The 17,857-nt window shown below is 40.5% G+C and overlaps 1 protein-coding gene across 21 annotated transcripts in view; it reads left to right on the top strand.

Annotated features, from left to right (window-relative positions):
• Window positions 1-17,857, top strand: part of AAK1 (AP2 associated kinase 1) — a 180,540-nt gene that overhangs the window by 73,867 nt on the left and 88,816 nt on the right. For all 21 annotated transcript variants that reach the window (XM_079110819.1, XM_079110822.1, XM_079110823.1 and 18 more), the window contains exon 3: window positions 16,199-16,317. In XM_079110819.1, the coding sequence (XP_078966945.1) occupies window positions 16,199-16,317 (119 nt within the window). The remainder of the gene's footprint in view (window positions 1-16,198; window positions 16,318-17,857) is intronic.

Raw genomic sequence — 17,857 nt, 5'->3', positions numbered from 1 at the left:
TTTCTTCTAGTCTTTTTGCTATACATATGTATTTTGACATAGCTGTGCTTTTAATAAACTTAGAGCTTTGCATTTTGTTTTTAATGTATTGTGAACATGTTAATTTATTTAAAATATTAAATATTTTACTGGTGTGCAATGTGCTTTTGTATAGACACACTTTAATTTTTTAAACCAAATTTCTTCTTATTGGATACGTAAGTAGTTTGTATTTTTCATGCTCATAGATTTGTATGTTGAACTTTTTGGCATATTTTATGAATATTTCAGATTATTTCCTTAAGATAGATTTCCAGAAGTGGAATTTTGGGGTCAAAAAATCTATCTGGGCTTTTGGTACATACTGCTCACTGCTTCCCAGGCACCAGCCAGCTGACTTTCCTACCAGAAGGCCTGACTGCCTACCTCAGACTGCTTGCTGATGATTCCTTTCCCTCTCCTCAACTTGATTTGACCTGTAACCTTGACAGTGGTACCAGATGCTCTAGTAGAATTGTTTTCCTCTTTCTTCCAGGTCCAATGGGATCCTCCAGTCTTCAGATCTACTTCTCTTCCTTGTTTGGCATAAACTTTTCCAAACCCTGTGGCATCTTGGTTTCTCCTGGTGCTTGTCTTGGTTCCTGAATCCTAATTAAGCTTCAGATATTTTTTTTCTTTATTTCTGACCATTCTGCACTGACATTGTGGCCTCCTTCTTCCACCTTTTTTTTGGTCCAGGGATTGAACTGAACCACATCCCTAGCCCTTTTTTGTATTTTATTTAGAGATAGGGTCTCACTGAGTTGCTTGTGCCTTGCTGTTACTGAGATCTTCTGCCTCAGCCTCCTGAGCCAGTGGGTTTGCAGGAGTACACCACCCTACCCAGCCCTTCTTTAACCTTTTGTTGAGGCCCCCAAGACCCTGGCTATTGGCAGGCCCACATCCCTCCCTAACCCACATTCTATCTCTGTTGTATCTAATTGATGAGTGTCTGCTCATTTGGTTTCTCAGTTGTTAATGCTGGGTCTCTGCTTCAGTGAAGTTTGGCTTTGTTACATTTTGTTTGGGGCCTGAGTCAAGTCTGATCTTAGCTGTGCCCCTGACGGGTTGGGAGTGGACCATCCCTGGAACTTTACTGCATCACTTGAGCTCCCACTAAGAGCCAGAAATCCACTCCATATTACTGTTTTTCTTCCTTCTTCCTTTGGAGACATTCACTAAGTTTCTCTCACCCCACCCCCTTAGGAGTGTCTTGACCTCTCAGAGCTTCTGTGGAACAGGGTGGAGGAACCACGTGGAAGTCGATGCCTGGGCAGACTTCCCTACTGTGCAGACAGTGGGTTCACACAGGGCAAAAACTAGGTGAGCCATTGCCTCAAGTGCAGAATTGAAGGAAACCCCTGAATTCAGTAGTCAGGAGAAAGAATATTTGGTGTTTAAAAATAAAAATTAATGCAAAAGCTCTGATGATTAAAATATGAGAATTTAAAATAATGACAGAATCAGTAACAGTGCTGTGCCCAGCCATCCTCCAGCCCAAATTAAAGGAAAAATCGGTAATGTTGAATTTTTCTTTGTGTTCAAGATAAGGACCTCACTCCCCTCATCTTAGTCCTGACCCTGGTTTTACACCAAAAGCAGTTTTTCTCTGACGTAATTTAGCTCATCAGTTTGGGGCTGGTGTGTGCTCCTGGTCCTTCTTGAAGTCTTACCCTCTTGACAGGCCTCCCTTTATCCACGACTGAGCTTGCATTTCATCTGATATCCTCCCATTGGAAGGCTAAATTCTCGTCTCTATGGTTGCTTTCTGATAATCCTAGGTAAAAGCCATCTTCCCAACATCCCCAGATGAGTGCTCTGAGTGTTGGCATTCTTTTTTCCCCAAAATACTTATTTTTAACTGAGACATAATTGTATATAATTATGGGATACCGTGTAACATTTTGATATATGTATACAATGATGATCATCAGATCAGGGATTTGGGATATCTGTCACTTGAACACTTACCCTTTCTTTGTGTTGGAAATATTCAAAATTGTTTCTACCTATATTTTGAAATATGAGTGGTAGGGATCTTGTCTCCCCCACTGTCTAACCCTGATCCATGAGCTCAAGAAATGGTCCCTGTGACTGTTCTTTCCCAAACAGATTTTTGGGAAAAAATTTTTCTTCCTTGACCTTACATTAATGCCAGTTCTATTTTATGTAAATCTAGTCTTAGAATTTCTAATTGATCAAGTATAATTTTTAATGCTCATTTAAGTTCTGGATATTTGTTAAAGGAACCTGTTAAAATTATTGAAACTCTATATTACATCAAAGCTCATAATGGTGCAAGGTATCAGGATCATTGGGTACTAAGAACAGATATTTAATTCAAGTTAGATTAAGTAAAAAGGAATTTATTGAATAAATATAGGGAACCTCCTAGAACTCAGCAGCAGGAAGCTAAGTTTAATTTTGTGGGTTTAGGAAGTTTACCAAGTGTCTCTTCTGTCTACCTGCCTCTCTTCCTTTGGAGCTTCAGTTTCAGACTGCATCTTCTTCTAAGTACCTACTTCATTCTCTTGCCTTTTTTGCAGAACACTCTTTTCGGATTATTTGTGATATCCCATGGCCAACAGTAGTCACCAACTTGGTCTGCATAGTTGTGTAGAACTATCTGATTATAATTCCTGATTCATTACTTTAGATTCTCAAGGAAGAATATGAGCTAATTCTCAAGGAAGAATGTGAGCTAGTTCTCCTCTCCTGATTCAGCATGGAGTGAAGTGTATGGTAAACTTGACCACTGTGTTTCTTACAATAAATTGAAATAAAATGTTCTTTTGAAAAAAACTGGTATACAACAGGTGGGATATAATTAGGGTAAGATAGATCAAGGTGAGTATGGAGGGGGTAGGTGTTCTCTTGGGTGAAAGTTCACAGAGCAATCCTGGTTTGATTAGAGCTATAAATTTACTGGTTGTAGGGGAGGGGGCATACATTACAACCGAGACTATAAACAGAAAGCACTGAGGTATCAAAGGACACTTTCCAGGCGCTTTCAGGAGTTCAGCATGAGTTTCCAGAGTGTGATCCACTTTGTATTTCACATTAAGGTTGTAATTTAATCTTATAAGTCGTCAAAAGCTAGAGGAAAATTTTAAGTAGAGAAACCACATAATTTGCTATTAATTTATCAAACATCTGTTAATTATCATGTGCTAAGCTCTAAGGATTCCAAGAGAAGTAAAAAGTTGTTCTTGCATTTTTGTTTTCTTTGGTGACTCATTTTTCTGGTGCCCTACCCAGAGAATAATCTAGCATATTGTCCTTATGGGTTTGTTTACAGCATTCAAAGATCTTAAACTGGTGTGGAAATAACAAGTATCATTTCAACCAATGTGGCAAAAATGGTTCCCTGTTTGCCTTGGTATATCCACTGGAGACATGAACATATCCCAGATAATCACAGTACATTTTGAGAAATGCAGCCAAATACAGGTACAGGCCAAATGTGCAGTGATAATATGAAAACCAGGGTGACTTTGGAGAAGAGGTATCATTTTAACAGTCTTAAACTCCTTTTATCAAGAAGAAAATAAGGACAAGATATTCCAGATAGAGGGAGTAGCACATGAAACCTGCTGGGAGGAAAGTTCTGATTGGAGTTCTGAAAACTCAGTGGTGGGGGAGGAAGGGCAGAGGGGAGGAGAGGGTATTGGGAGACAGGGCTGGGTGAGGAGGGAGAAATATTCAAATTTTAAAGCCTCTGGAATTGTCATATATCATTGGTGGGAGTATAAAATGGTATAGCCACTATGGAAAAAGATCTGGCAGTTTCTTATAAAATTAAGAAAGTGGCCAGCACTTCTACTCTCAGGTATTTATATAAGAAATATGAAGAAATAAAAATGTAATAGAAAAAGTCTCATTAAAGTATGTGTAGAGCTTTCTTATAATAGCCCCCAATTTGAAATAACCCAAGTGACCATAGATGTAAGAGAAAGAATGAAAGGGTTTATTGAAATAATGGAATATTAATCAGCAACAAAAATTAATAAACTCTGGACACACTCAACAATATAAGCCATTGTGATGAGTAAAATAGCCTTACATTAAAAAAAGCAAGTTCTAAATTAGGCAGAACTAATAATAGATGAAAAAATCAAAATAGTGTTTGCCTCTGGTGGGATGTGAGGATTGTCTTGAAAGGGGCCTAGGGAATTTTCTGTGAGATGGAAAGTGTTTATAACTTGATGGGGGTTTGAGTTACATATGTGTATATGAATTTATCAAAATCCATCCAATAATATACTGAAGATCTGTACCTTTCACTGTAAATAAATTTAATTTACCTCCTACCCCCAAAATGAACCATGAACCCTATATTAATCATGGTTCTCTAGAGAAACAGAATTAATAGAATATATATTTATAAGAAAGGGATTTATTAGATTGACTTACAGGATCACAGAACCTGTAAAGTAAGTGGCCATTTGCAGCAAGCTGGAGAGCCAGAAATCAAGAGTAGCTCAGGCCAAGAAACTGAAAGGTTCAGAACTAGAGACCAGTGATGCAGCACCTATCCAAGGCCAAAACCTGAGAGCACCCCTGGAGGACTGCTGGTCAAGCCAGAGTCTAAAGACCAAAGAACACAAAGTTTGATATCCAGCCACAATAGCAGCAGAAAACACATCTGCCAGGGCAGGAAAAGTGAGAGCACCAAGCGAATGAGTGTACCCCATCTTCCACGATTTCATTGCATTTGGTTCCCTAGCCTGTTGGATGATATTTAGGGCAGGTCTTTCCCACTCAGTTACTTCTCACTGACCCACACACCAATATTCTGCATTAATACTCCCACAGACACACTGAACCATTCCTCAAACCGGTATAGTCGATACCCGAGAGCTGAGGCTGTAGCTCAGTGGTAGAGTGTGTGCCCAGCTTGTACAAAGCCTTGGGTTCAATCCCCAGCATCAAAGAGGAAGAAAAAGCTGACATACCAAATTAACCATCACAAACCCTGAACACTAAAATATGTATGTTTAAGTATTTAGAGTGAAATGCACTGAGGTCCCCACTGACTTGGAAATTCAACAAAAATGAGATGAGTTGATAAAAAGTTGATAAATTGACAAATGATAAATAGATGACTAAACAAGTATAACACAATGTTAACAGTTGTAGACTGTAGGTAGTGGGCATATGGATATTTGCAGTACTATCTTTTTAACTTTACTGTGTGTTTGAAAAATTTTATAAGATGGGTAAAAAATACAAAGGATCTTATATACTGCTTATATATTCCTTATATATTAAGGAATTTAGACTTTGACTTGGGGGGACTTGTAAATACTTTTAAAAGGAATTATTAGATAGGTGTTTTTGAAGAGAAAGGTGTGAAGCACAGAAACTTATGACTCAGTTCTTTTGTAAGAAAGAGGAGGGTAGGAGCTAAGGAAGGAACATCAGGGATGGAGTGGAAAGAATGGATTCTGTGTTTGGGGTAAAATGGTCAAGACTTGGTGAAATCCACTTGAGTGATGAGTAAGCTAGGATGGAAGGAGATTGTGAGCTGGACCTAGTCCTGGGGGAAAGACCGTATCCTAGGGACTGATGAATGAGGGTGACAGGTAGCATGGTCATGTTACTACCTCAGAGGAAAGGCTTTAATATGAAGTTAAATTGGGATGCTCTGGAATTAACCATTGGGAGCTGAGAAAATGTCAGTTTGCTTTGTGAGATGAGAGCTTATTTCCTCCCACAGCTAGGAGAGCTGGGGCAGGATAGGATGACCTGGATAAATTTTTTGTATCTGGGGCCCAGTTCTGATGAAACCCAAGGAGTTGAAGACTTTATATCATGCACCTTTGATGCCAGTACGTGCTCATAATGAGATCAGCACACAAAAAACTGCCCTTCCTGGAACAGAATGCAGTGCTCCACCTAACCTGATCTTAGTACAGAGGTGATAAATGTGGAAAATTAAGTGAGCTTTGAAGCATGAAGTCAGCCTGGAATGCTCTGGAATTAACTGTTGGAAGTTGAGAGAATATCAGTCAGAATTTTCTCTTTGCTGAACCCCCTTTTCTGCTTTGGAGACTGCACCAGTAACACATAGGGAAATTGTGGTGGAAATGATCGGATCCAGAGCTTGGGAGCCTGCAGCATGGGGGCTGGTCATGTGGGCACTGAAGCAGTCCCTTGACAGACCTCAGCCACTCTGCTGGCATAGTACTTACTAGATAGAAGAGTGCAGTGAGTGTCTCAGGAGGTGAGCATAGTTTCTGCCTGAGAGGCTCCCCACTCCTTCAGGTGATGCATTGGTGTGGGATTGAATGTGGGGCTGTGTGATTGCTTTTCCTTCTCAACTGAAGAGAGTTTTCATTTCTAGCTCAAGTGTTGTTTTTGAGAGAAGAAATCGTGGGGGATAAGTGTTTGTTATTGACAGCCCAGAGAGCTGCACTATGAGCATATTGCCTGAGGATGAGGGGTTCAGGTGAATCCTCCTCATGCGGCTCTCAGATGTGCCAGGCGGGGCTGCACAGGGGTTTCCCTGTGGGTGTAGACTACTTTGTTACTGAGATAGTGTTCTGTCAGTGTATGGCCCCTTTAGCTCATACTGGAGTCTAACTTTCTGCAAGGATAGGACCATGTAGAGTTTTTTGTTGTTATCATTTTTACTTTGTTGTTTTGTTTTGGCATCCTTTATAGTACTAGGCAAACAAATTGTGTAACAAAACACATGGGTCCCTGCCATGTAGCAGGCACTGTGGTGGTGGGTGATAGAGAAGCCACGGTGGATTAGTCATCGTCCCTGCCCTCGTACAGTTTAAAGTGTACACAGAAAGAAAGCATTAATCCAGGAATTACCACATAAGTATTTAATTATACTCAAAATATGTCCTGAAGGAAAAGTAAAGAATGTGCGAAACAGGGACTCAACCAGATTGGAAGGGATTGGGGGCCAGGGGCAATCTGAATGTTTAGCCACGGAAGTAGCATTTGACCTGAAACCTAGAGGATGCTTTAGGAGTTGGTCAGGCCAAGAGTGGGGTGAAAAAGGCAAAGAGAGAAGGGCAGGCAGAGATTCCTTAGGCAGGTTGGACATGAGCAACTCTGAGAAGCAAGAAGGCCCCATGGGTGGAACAGTCCGCAGAGGAAAGCTTGGTGGGGTGGGAAGGGGGCTGGAGAGGGTGCATCCCCTCAGGCCTCATGGCCACAGGCAGATGGGGAGTGTTATTTCGGTGGATGTGGGGGTGAGAAGCCACTGAGGAGTTTCATACAGCTGAGAGGTACTCAGTTTCTGTCTTCAAAAGATCCGTATGACTACAGTATCAGAACGGAAGATGGCTCAGTTTGACCTGGGGAAGCTGCTCTATGGATTTTGGTGAACAAAGAACATGACCCCACCAGGGTCTCACTGTTTCTTTCTACATTTGCCACATAGCTAACTCCAGGGCCACAGTGCAGTTGAAGATGTAGCCAGGAAGCTCAGGGAAAGGCCCCCTTTAGGCCCCGTGTTCTCCGGTTCTGTGTGCAGCAATTCACAAGCCTCTGATATGTTGAACCAACCTGATTTCTTAAAACTCCTCCCTTTTGTTCTGGGCAAGCAGGTACTTTTCCTAAGGGAGATAAAATTGACAGTTGGGCAAGGACTCTTGCCAAACCCCCTGAGCTGGAGATGTTCCTCAGGGGCTGCAGTCCTGAGAGAAGAAGAACCAGCCGCCAGCGCTGTGTCCAGCCTGGACTGTGGCCTTGATTGGGTTCTGTTGATGATTCTGTACCACTGCCAGCACTCGCCAAGTTCTGATTTTGTGCCCACAGCCCTGCTGGAGAGAGGGAGCTGAGTGCCTCAAGTCACCCCCATCTGGGTGTTCTTTCTGCCTGGGTACAGGGCTGCTTTGACATGTTCCCCAGAAGGAGCTGGCACATGGCAATTTTTAATTCGAGGCAAGTGATGTTAAAAAAACAAATCCCCAAGCCCCCACTGAAGTCATTGCTGACACATGCTTCAGATTGACCTTTTCTCTCCTGTAAAAGCTTTGCTGTGCTCCTTGCCATCTGTTCTAGAGTTCTGCAAATTGTTGTTTCTTCTGAAACTTTTGCCAAAGTTGCTGTCAATGTGAATAAATCCTGGATAGGTATGTCAACTTTTGGTCATCAACAAATGCTATACACAGGGCACCCAAGTTCTCACTGTAGAGAGGACTTTGTCACTAGATGGCAGTACTAGGGAGGCCACTTAGGCTTTTCTCTGTGCCTCAGTCTCCCTGTTGGTCTGGTAGAGTTTGTAATACAGGCGCTGAAAAAGATTGAGGTAGGCTATCTAGTTTGGATCTGGCCTGAAGATAGGTTTTCCTTAAGCCAAACATAGTTTAGGAGATGTTTAAAAAGTCTGTTGTTTGGATTTAAAAATCAGGAATGTCACCTAAAAATTCATCTTCTCTTGGAACCCACATGACTTGGCATCCCTCTTGGCTCATGTGCCTCCATGGCAACAATTAGCTAGCCTTGAGTGGCTGCCCCAGGAGTGGGGGCATGCACTTCCTGGTTTGCCACAGTCTCCACCCCTCCCTGGGATCTCCTTGGCAGTAAATGTGTCATTGGCCCCTCTTTGTACATTTTGTGTATACTTTGGGCTGTCTTCCTTCTATCTGGACTGTTAGACATCTGGGTTTGTGGCTTGATCTCAAGAAGCTATTCCAGATTTAGAACTTTGTGAGGCACAGGCAGATACAAAGGGGCAAGAGGGGAACACCTTTATCCTTCACTGCCTCCTTGGTGCTAGGTGTTTTTGCCTGCCCTTTAATCCTACCACCTGCTATGAGGGAGAGCTCAGCTGCCTGTGGCAGGCGGAGAGATGGCCTCAGGGAGATGGTAGTGTGCTGAGTTGGGATTTGAGGCTAACCTTTTGGGCTTCAAAGAAATACTGCATTTTGCACGTAGTGCATGTAGTGGTGGAGCACCCTCCCCAGAAGCCACCTGGATGCATTTATGCCCATAGTGGGCCATGAATGAGGACTATGTTTGACTTGCAGTGGTGTGGTTTTTCATCTTCATAAAATACTTTTACACAGAACCACTGATATTTGGGGGGTACTTTTCTCTCCTGTAAAACAGTTGTTCCCCTCTTGTCCTAGCATCTTTTCCCCAATCACTTTTAACAGACAAAAGCAGAGCTGCTTTGTTTGAAACTGAGAAGGAAGCTGTGTCCAGAGCCTGACCCGTAAGCTGAGCCGGTTTTTCTTCATGCAGCTGCTGTGGAGTCACCTATGATCCTGGCTTGGAGGAATCCATTGAAACACTGCTGATTTAGTCTCCATTTCTGCAGATGAGAAAATAGAAGCCATAGAGACCTAGTAACTTGTCCAGGATGGCCTTTCACTGTACATCTCCTGGGTAAATTCCACTCTAGATGGGTTCTCTGTCTGACCCTTTAGAAAAGCTTTAGAAGACTGTTGTGGGTTCATTTTCTATTCCTCAGATAATTCAAAGAAAGCATTAAGTAGGCAGCATCCATTGAGCTTAACCTTATTTTCAAAGATAAACAGTTTGTGGGCCAGGAAAGTAGAAAACTGAGTAGGAAATGGCCCTGGATGAGGGTACCCTCTGGCTCCATTGGCTTGTGTCTTTGGGTCTCAGACAGGCGGATGTCATTCCTGAAGGTGTAGATAGGACTTATATTAGGAAGTGAACTTTCCTTTTACCTGCAGGAAATATGCAGGTGGCAGTTTTTAGTGCCTACAATCTAGGCCTGATTTTAAAATATCCAGCAAAACCTCTTTGGCAGCAAATCCAGAAACCCTGTCTCAGCACCAAGACCGGCTTCTTTGTCTCGTGTTCCTGGTCTAATCATTCTCATTGTCTGCCCAGCTGTTTCCCATCACTGCTTGGATAATCATTTTGGTGGTTTCCTTCTCTGTCTGCTCACCTTACCTCCCCCAGCCTTCACTTTTTTTTTTTTGCTAAGTGGAAGTCACTGGTGTCCTGCTTCATTCAGAACTGGGCCCGGGCCTGGTACCGTCCAGCATGATTCAGTATTTGAATCAGAGCCAAGAGAGGTACTGCTCACTACTTCCAAAGCCCCTTTGCTGATGTTGGCTTATCATGACGAAGCTTCTGAGGCAGTTTTATTTATATTTGTCTTTACAGAATTTCAGCTGAAGATTTTGATCTCTTATTGATGTTGTAAATAAGAGATTTTAGAGGTTATATAATCACACACACACACACACACACACACACACACACACACACACACACACACACACACACACACACACACACCGCTCAGGTAGTCAGATGGAGGTTGTAGTACATGGCCTGCGTTCTTCACAGGTCTTACAAAGACTGAAGCACGGCTGTGCAGTTCAGTCCCGGCCTGTGTAGGTGTGAGTTGTATTTTAAATTCTCGCCACCTTTTTCTCCCAGTGGAGGTCAAAACGCTTATTTGAAAGGTAGAGTTATATCAGTAATTTCATTGGTGACTTCACAGTGCTGTGCTTATTAAAGCCTTTTATCAGGAAAGTGGTGGGAGGCAGCTGATCTTAGGAGTTTAAATCATGAAGGATCTCTAGGGAAAGCAAATTAAAATCACAGCCAAATAATATTAGTACACACTAAGGTGAATGGCCAAAATGAAAAGACTCATAATACCAAGAGTTGGTGAAGCTATGGAACAATCACGTGGCTCTTGGAAATGTGAAAAGGTACAGCCACTGTGGAGCACTATTATGTAGTTTCTTGTAAAACCAAATGTACGCTCGCTGAATGACCCAACAGTTCTGTCCCTGAGAGTTTACCTAAGACAAATGATTATCTATGTCCATAAAAAAGACTTTTGTGCACATGTTAAATTCATAATAGCCAAAAACTAGAAACAATTCAAATGTCCTTCAGTGGGTGAATAGATAAATCAAACATGGAATATCTATACAACACAATGGCACCAAAAAAAAAAAAAAAAAAAAAAAAAAAAAGAAAGAAAAGTCCCCAAACTGCTGATTACATGTAACAATAATGAGGATGAATTTCAGACATGTGCTGAAAGAAAGTAGCCAAATACAAAAGTGTGCCCTCTGATTATATTTATTCTAGGGCAAATAAAACCATGAAGATGGAAAGTAGGTGTGAAGTTATTAGTGATGATGTGGGAGAAGAGGAGAGATTATCTGCAAGAGGGGCATGAAGAACTGTTGGCAGTGATGGATTGCTTGTGATAGTTATGAGGGTATGAAGTTGTGAAAAATTGTACACTTAGAACAGATGCATTTTGTTGTATGTAAAGTTGGCTTAAAAAGAAAAGATGAACAATCTAGTCCAAAGTATACTACCAACTAGCTCTGTGTATTCTTGTGTAAAGAACTTAATCTCTCCACATTTTGTTCCTGTTAGGAAAATGGGGACAATAGGTCACTTACCTGCCTCATTAAGTTATTGTGAAAATATAAGTGAAATAATTTATTTTGAAATGCCTTAAAATAGTCATATGCAAATAGTGAGTGGTGGTGATATTCCTCTTCAGTCAAGAAAGGCAAGAACTGTAATAACCAGTATATGAGCCAATATGTATATTCTGGAGTTTATTTGCAAGGTATCTTTTAACTTTGTGGAACTCGAGCTGTGTTCTCTTTCTTTGTCCGTAAAATGAAGGGTTAGACTAGATCAGAGGTAGAATTCTGGAGGCTCAGAAATCCTAAAGCCTTTCAGATGTGTGGTTTGTTTATTTACTTTTTGTTTTGTTTTTGTTGGTTTTAGCCTCTGCAGTGTTGGCCTGTCCAGCATTTATTTAAAATCTGACTTGTTGCCAGTGTTTAAATCTGGAGGTTTCACATAAAATTTTGGGTTTCCAACTTTTACATAGAAATTAATGTTGCTGACAAAACAGTCCACATTCCTACATGATAACAGCTATTTGGGGTTGCATAGTAGCTGTCCCTTGGTATGGGTCATGCTCATTGGTTTTCCATAGTCTCCACTACACTATGTTGCCTTTTCTGTTCTGTGTAGTAATAATTAAGAAAGTTAAGTCATTATTGAGTACCCATGGTTTGTTAGGCACTGTTCTAGGGTGTGATGATCCAGAGGGGAACCAAACAGACAAAATGTCTAAACTCATGGTGAATAGTAAACATCCTTCTACATTTCCATAAAAAATTAAGGAGAGAAAGTTAGACCCAGACTGCTGTGTATTTTGGGGAAAATGGGAGAAAGCAAGTTTCTTCATGTAAATAAAAAAAATTCCTACATATTCAATAGGCAGAGTGTCTGTGTCAAAATCATTCTGGTTGCTTCACTTGTGGATCAGATCCTTTCCCCTCTGTGATTCAATAAATGCATGGATGAGGTTATCATAGTGTTTCACAAAATGCCAAAAGCAGAGAGATTGGCACAGGCCAGTTAGATATCCTTACCTCTGCTTAAACCATCCTCTGTGCTGCTTTGGATTTTTCTGTTTAATCAAGATTTTGGGATGCAGCTGGGTCTGAAATAAGCACCTCTATTCAGTCTTCTCTTTTGGAAGCCTCCTCTGTAATAGCCTGGAATCCTGTCCAGACTGAGAGTCAGTCTGGTGGATATGGACCTGTGCTCAAGAAGTAGCTTTTGTGGTGCTGTCTCCCCTCTACCTTCTAATTGAATAGTTTGTACCTCTGTTTGGTCAACTACAGGTGATAGTGACTGATGTCTTTAGAATGACAAATCTCACTAAGCTTTTGATTTTGATCTCATGGTTTAAATCCTCATCTACAAACAAACCCTTTTATAGGCATAAATGCTTAATGATGTGGTTGCATCTATGTGAGGAATAGTAATTCATTACTTTGCTTTTAGATTTATCATGGTAACAGGCTTCAAGAATATGGGCTGGCTTTTCTCAACCAATTGTGCTTGCTGGATTATGTGGTAGGTGACCCATTTCATCTCTCCTGGTTGGAAAGGTCATCTTGCTACCTGCACTGCTCCCATCTGCTATAGCACTGCCCCCCTCTGGTGGCAGCTATCTCAAATTGCAGCAGCATCTGCCTTCTAAAAGCAGGTCCTTTAGTGGTTCCAGACATCACACATTGAAATGCCTTTAAAATATGTCATATACAGATCCTGGGGGTGGGGGGGCCACGGAATATTCCATAAGCTCTTCAGACAAGAAAGGCAAGAACTGTGATAACCAGTGTATGAGCTAATATGTATGTTTTGGAGTTCATTTGCAAGTTCTCTTTTAACTTCGTGGAAGATGTTCTGTTGTCACTTCCTCTCCTTAGCCCTCAATAAAATGAAGGTTAACTATGTTCAATAAAGAAATATTCATTCCAAGCTTTTATTCTGAAGCACTGTCAAATGTCTCCTTAAAAGGATATTACATGGTTTTTCTCTACCAAATATGAACTAGAATGTTTTTTGGACAGTTAGGTGAATGATACTGCTCTAGGTTCTGCTCATAACTTGCATTTGGACTCCTAAGCTTCACTCCTAAGCTCCACCAATATAGCAAAATTCTTGAACTTAATGTCATCCAAGAGTGCTACTAGTGTAGGGTGTATAGTGTATAGGCATTTTAAAGCATCCTAAGTATCTGTAAAATGAATACCCACTTGGACCATGTGCAAAATAATTATGAATATAAGTAGAAATTTTATAATTTAACTACCACTTTCCTCAGTTCTAATATGCATCAGGGTCTGGGCACAGTGGGACACACCTGTAATCCTAGCTACTTGGGAGGCTGAGGCAGTAGGATCATAAATTTGAGACCAGCTTGGGCAACTTAGCAAGACCCTGTCTTAAAATAAAAAAGGGCTGGGAATGCAGTGATAGAGCACCTGCAAAGTACATATGAGATCCTGGGTCCAATCCCCAATATCACTGAGGGCGGGGGGCATAGATATCATGTTTTAATAACTTTGGGGAGAGGAAAAGAAGATAAATACTGCTGCATTAAAAGTACATATTTAAGCCATGGCCCCCTTCTCCCTGCCGGGAGAAGTCTGTATTATTAGCTTTAAATAAAACCTGCTTAATATGCAAAAAAAAAAAAAAAAAAGGTACATATTTATTACAAGATAAATTCTGATACCCTAAAAATTAAAATATAATTATGCATCTTATCAAAATATAAAGTATGCATCTTAGAATTTAGGAATTTTGTGTGTGGAGGGGAGAAGTAAGACCTTATTTTTCCATGTTAATTAGTTTTATAAAAAGTAAATACTCAAAATTCTAGAATTGATAATGTTTAAGAAGAAGATGGAAAATAGTAGTGAGATACAAGGATACATGGTGGTTAAAATTAAAGGCTGAATGATAACATTTATTGTTTATCTGAATGTTAAAGAAGGTAGTGGCAGCAACTATACAGTCTGCTAAATTGCTATCATAATGCACATTTAGAACATTTAATTTCATTAAAGATATTCCTTTACAGAATTATATGTGTTTTTTATGAAAATATGAAACAGTGCTTTTGATTAAGATGTTTTTGGTTGCAAGGAAAAAAATCCTACTCAAGTTAACTTGAATATAAAGATAAAATAGGACATGCTGTAGGCATTGATACATAGGTACTTAAGGACCATTGAACCTCAGGGGCATTAGAATGGTACCTGTGACTTATTTCTTTATAATAGCTGTTTTTTGATCTACTTCAAATTTGCGGGTGATTGCTAACCCCAACACTCAGCTCCACTGAGCTGCATCCTTGATAAATCATAACCTCAGCCCACTTCCCATGCTGATAACTTTTCTCTGTGTTCATAGTACCCAATTAATGACTGGCTCTGTGCAAAGAATAACCTAGTGATTTTTTTTTGCTGCCAAGAGTCAATGGACAGCATAGTCAATATAAATAATGAAGGTATGCAAGCAGGCCAATGGATGGAGTGTTCAATATAACTGCTGCTCATTCCAAAGCCTTTCTCTTTGATAATCTTGCCACACCTTGTTTAGATAATCCTTTTAAAGGGCACAGAACACCTCATAATGCTTTGGGAGTAAGGTTGAGGTTAGGAGTTCTAAGAATTTGTGGAACTTTACGCTTTAAGAAATTTAGAGCATTTGGGAATTACTGTTAGAGTTATATAAATTTCTATTAACGAACTGGGAACTGTCTTTTAGAGAAAGGTTAGTGCAGATGTTAAAACGTCTTCCTAATAATTGAGTCCTAATGTCTGCTGTGTAGAACAGCATTCTTATACCTGTATCTTGGATCTTCTCAATAACCCATAAATTAGGGAGGCTAAGAGGAATCCTCAAGGTCTACTATTAAATTTGAATTGAGGGATGGAGTGAGGAAGGGTGAGGAGAAAATGAAATTCTTGAAATAGATTGACAGCTTTGTTTTTGTGTGTGTGTAGTATTGGGGATTGAATTCAGGGGTACTCTACCACTGAGCTATGTCCCCAGCTCTTTTTTAATTTCTAATTTTGAGACAGGGCCTCACCAAGTTACTGAGGCTGATCTCAAACTTGTGATCCTCTAGCTGTAGCCTCTGAGTTGCTGGGATCACAGGCATGTGCCACCATGCTTGCTTGGGTCACTTGACAACTCTTTTTAATAGCACTTTATTGAAATAACTTCCTAGTCTTTCTGATGAGAGAAAGAGTACTGGACTTATGTGTGAAATAAATCTGGATTTGAATTGAATCTCTTTGAGCCTTTGTTTTCTTCAGCTAGTAATCATTTTTGTTTGTTTTAGTACTGGGGATTGAACCCAGGGGCACTCAACCACTGAGCCACATCCCTAGCCCTATTTTGTATTTTATCTAGAGATAGGGTGATTCTCCTGCCTCAGCCTCCTGAGCTGCTGGGATTAGCGGCATATGCCACTGTGCCTGGCTAGTAATTGTTTTAATAGGAAAAATAACACCTAGCCTCAGGATTGTGGTAAGCATTAAAAGAGTATCAGAAAGCCTGGGACAGTGGTTAGAATGTAGTTGGGTCTTTTTTCTTCGTCAGTTCATTCATCTGTTATTTGTAGGCTCTTTGAAAGATAGTTATTGTTCTTCCTTCATCATTGGATACGTGTTTAGGAGCATTTCTTGCTCCTGAGTCCCAGAGGTAATATGTCTGAGTTCCAAGCATCTCATACACTTCTAGGCCAGGCTGACCTTAAGAGCTGACTGATAGTGGCATCAGTACCATTGACAGTAATAGCACCAGCCTCCAGCCAAGTAGTCATCTGAATGACTCTGAGTATGACTCAAAAGAGCTTGTGTGTGTGTTTCTCTCGCAGGTGGATTTGCTATCGTGTTTCTGGTGAGGACAAGCAATGGGATGAAATGTGCCTTGAAACGCATGTTTGTCAACAATGAGCATGATCTCCAGGTGTGCAAGAGGGAGATCCAGATAATGGTAAGGCTGCCCCTTGGATCTGGGACTGCTTGCTTAAAATGGGGGTAGAGACTGTGTCCTCTTATAAGAAAGCCATGGGGGCTTGTTCCCTTCTCTGAGATGGCAGTGTCCTCTGGACAAGGTGGGAGTGAAGAGCCAGGGGATATAGAACCCTCTTCCTGCCTTGGTCACTCTCAGCTGGAATTTGAGGAGGAAGGAAAACATTAGAGAACTTAACAATTTTTAGATCAGTTTGGGGCCCTGGGAAAAATTTTTTTAATAATCTTGGTTCCTGGAAATCAACTGTTGCATATGACCTGGAAACCCTGACTTTCCAATGAACCCCCTCTTCTAGTCTTGTCCTTTATCAGTCTTCAACCTCCCTGGGCTCCTCAGCATTCCATGAACATATCCTTATATAACTTTACACATATAGTTATTTCTACATGCTTGTAAGGAAGAAATCTCAAGAACAGGCCAAATTGGTCTATGGTGATAGAAACAAGAAAGTGATTATCTGGGTTATGAAATTGACCAGAAAGGAGCATGTGGAAATTTTCTGAGCCATGCAAATCTATTGTTTGGGAGTAGTCACTCAGGGGTATACAAATATTAGAACTCAATTGAATACATTAAGATCTGTGTGTTTTATCATGTTAATAATACCTCAGTTTTTAAAAGGCTTACTAACTTTTCAAGATTCAGATTAATTTTATGTTTAAAGAAAAAGTCTCTATGTACTAGAAATACATAGGGAAATGTTTCTGGATGAAATAGTGTGATGTCTTGAAAACAATCAATTGATTTGGAAGAGAAACAAGATTGATTGGTCGTGAGTTGATGATCAAAGCAGTGATGACTGTGCAGGAGTGGGTTAGAGTAGTGTCTCTCTTTTACCTTGGCTTGACATTGTGCTTAATAAAAAAAACTTTAAAAAATGGAGTCTATTTTTCCTTTGTTTTCTGCTGTATTTTTGTTTATGCCAGTTATATTGCTTAACCTGTTATGTTTTAAGTCATTCTGCCATCAGAATGTAAGTTATTTAAAATCAGAAACTTTGTACTGATTTTAAATCACACTACTTGACATAGAATACATGACTTAATAAATTTTGTAAGAAGTGAATATATGAATAATGGTAATAGCAGATGCATGGGTTCGCCAGAATCTTAATTAATCTTTCGGTCCTGAATCTTAATGCTTTTGTAAAGAGCAGAAAGAGATGAAAAAACTGGATGGGGCTGTTGGTGTATGCATTCCACCAGGCCTTGCTTGCCTTTGTCCACCCCTTGTGGGGTTACCCACCCAGTGTCTGCTTAGAGTAATCAGTTGTACTGTGGTTGGGCTACTTACAGAACTCAGGATTTTAGAGAGCTGGGAATTACTTTGGATTCCAGAAAGCTGAAACTATTTGGAAAGGTACTGTCACTATTGCAAAACAAGCCAGCCACCCACTGAGGCTCGAGACCACATGGATCTGTCTGCAAGGCACCAAGGCACCAGTGTCCTAGTCCCTGGGCACGCTGCTCCAAATTACCCTTCCAAATTTTCATTGCTCCTC

The sequence above is a fragment of the Sciurus vulgaris genome, assembly GCF_902686455.1.
Source record: "Sciurus vulgaris genome assembly, chromosome: 14".
NCBI lineage: Eukaryota > Metazoa > Chordata > Mammalia > Rodentia > Sciuridae > Sciurus > Sciurus vulgaris.
Note: the sequence above shows the minus strand (reverse complement) of the source record. Positions and strands in the feature narration are given on the sequence as shown.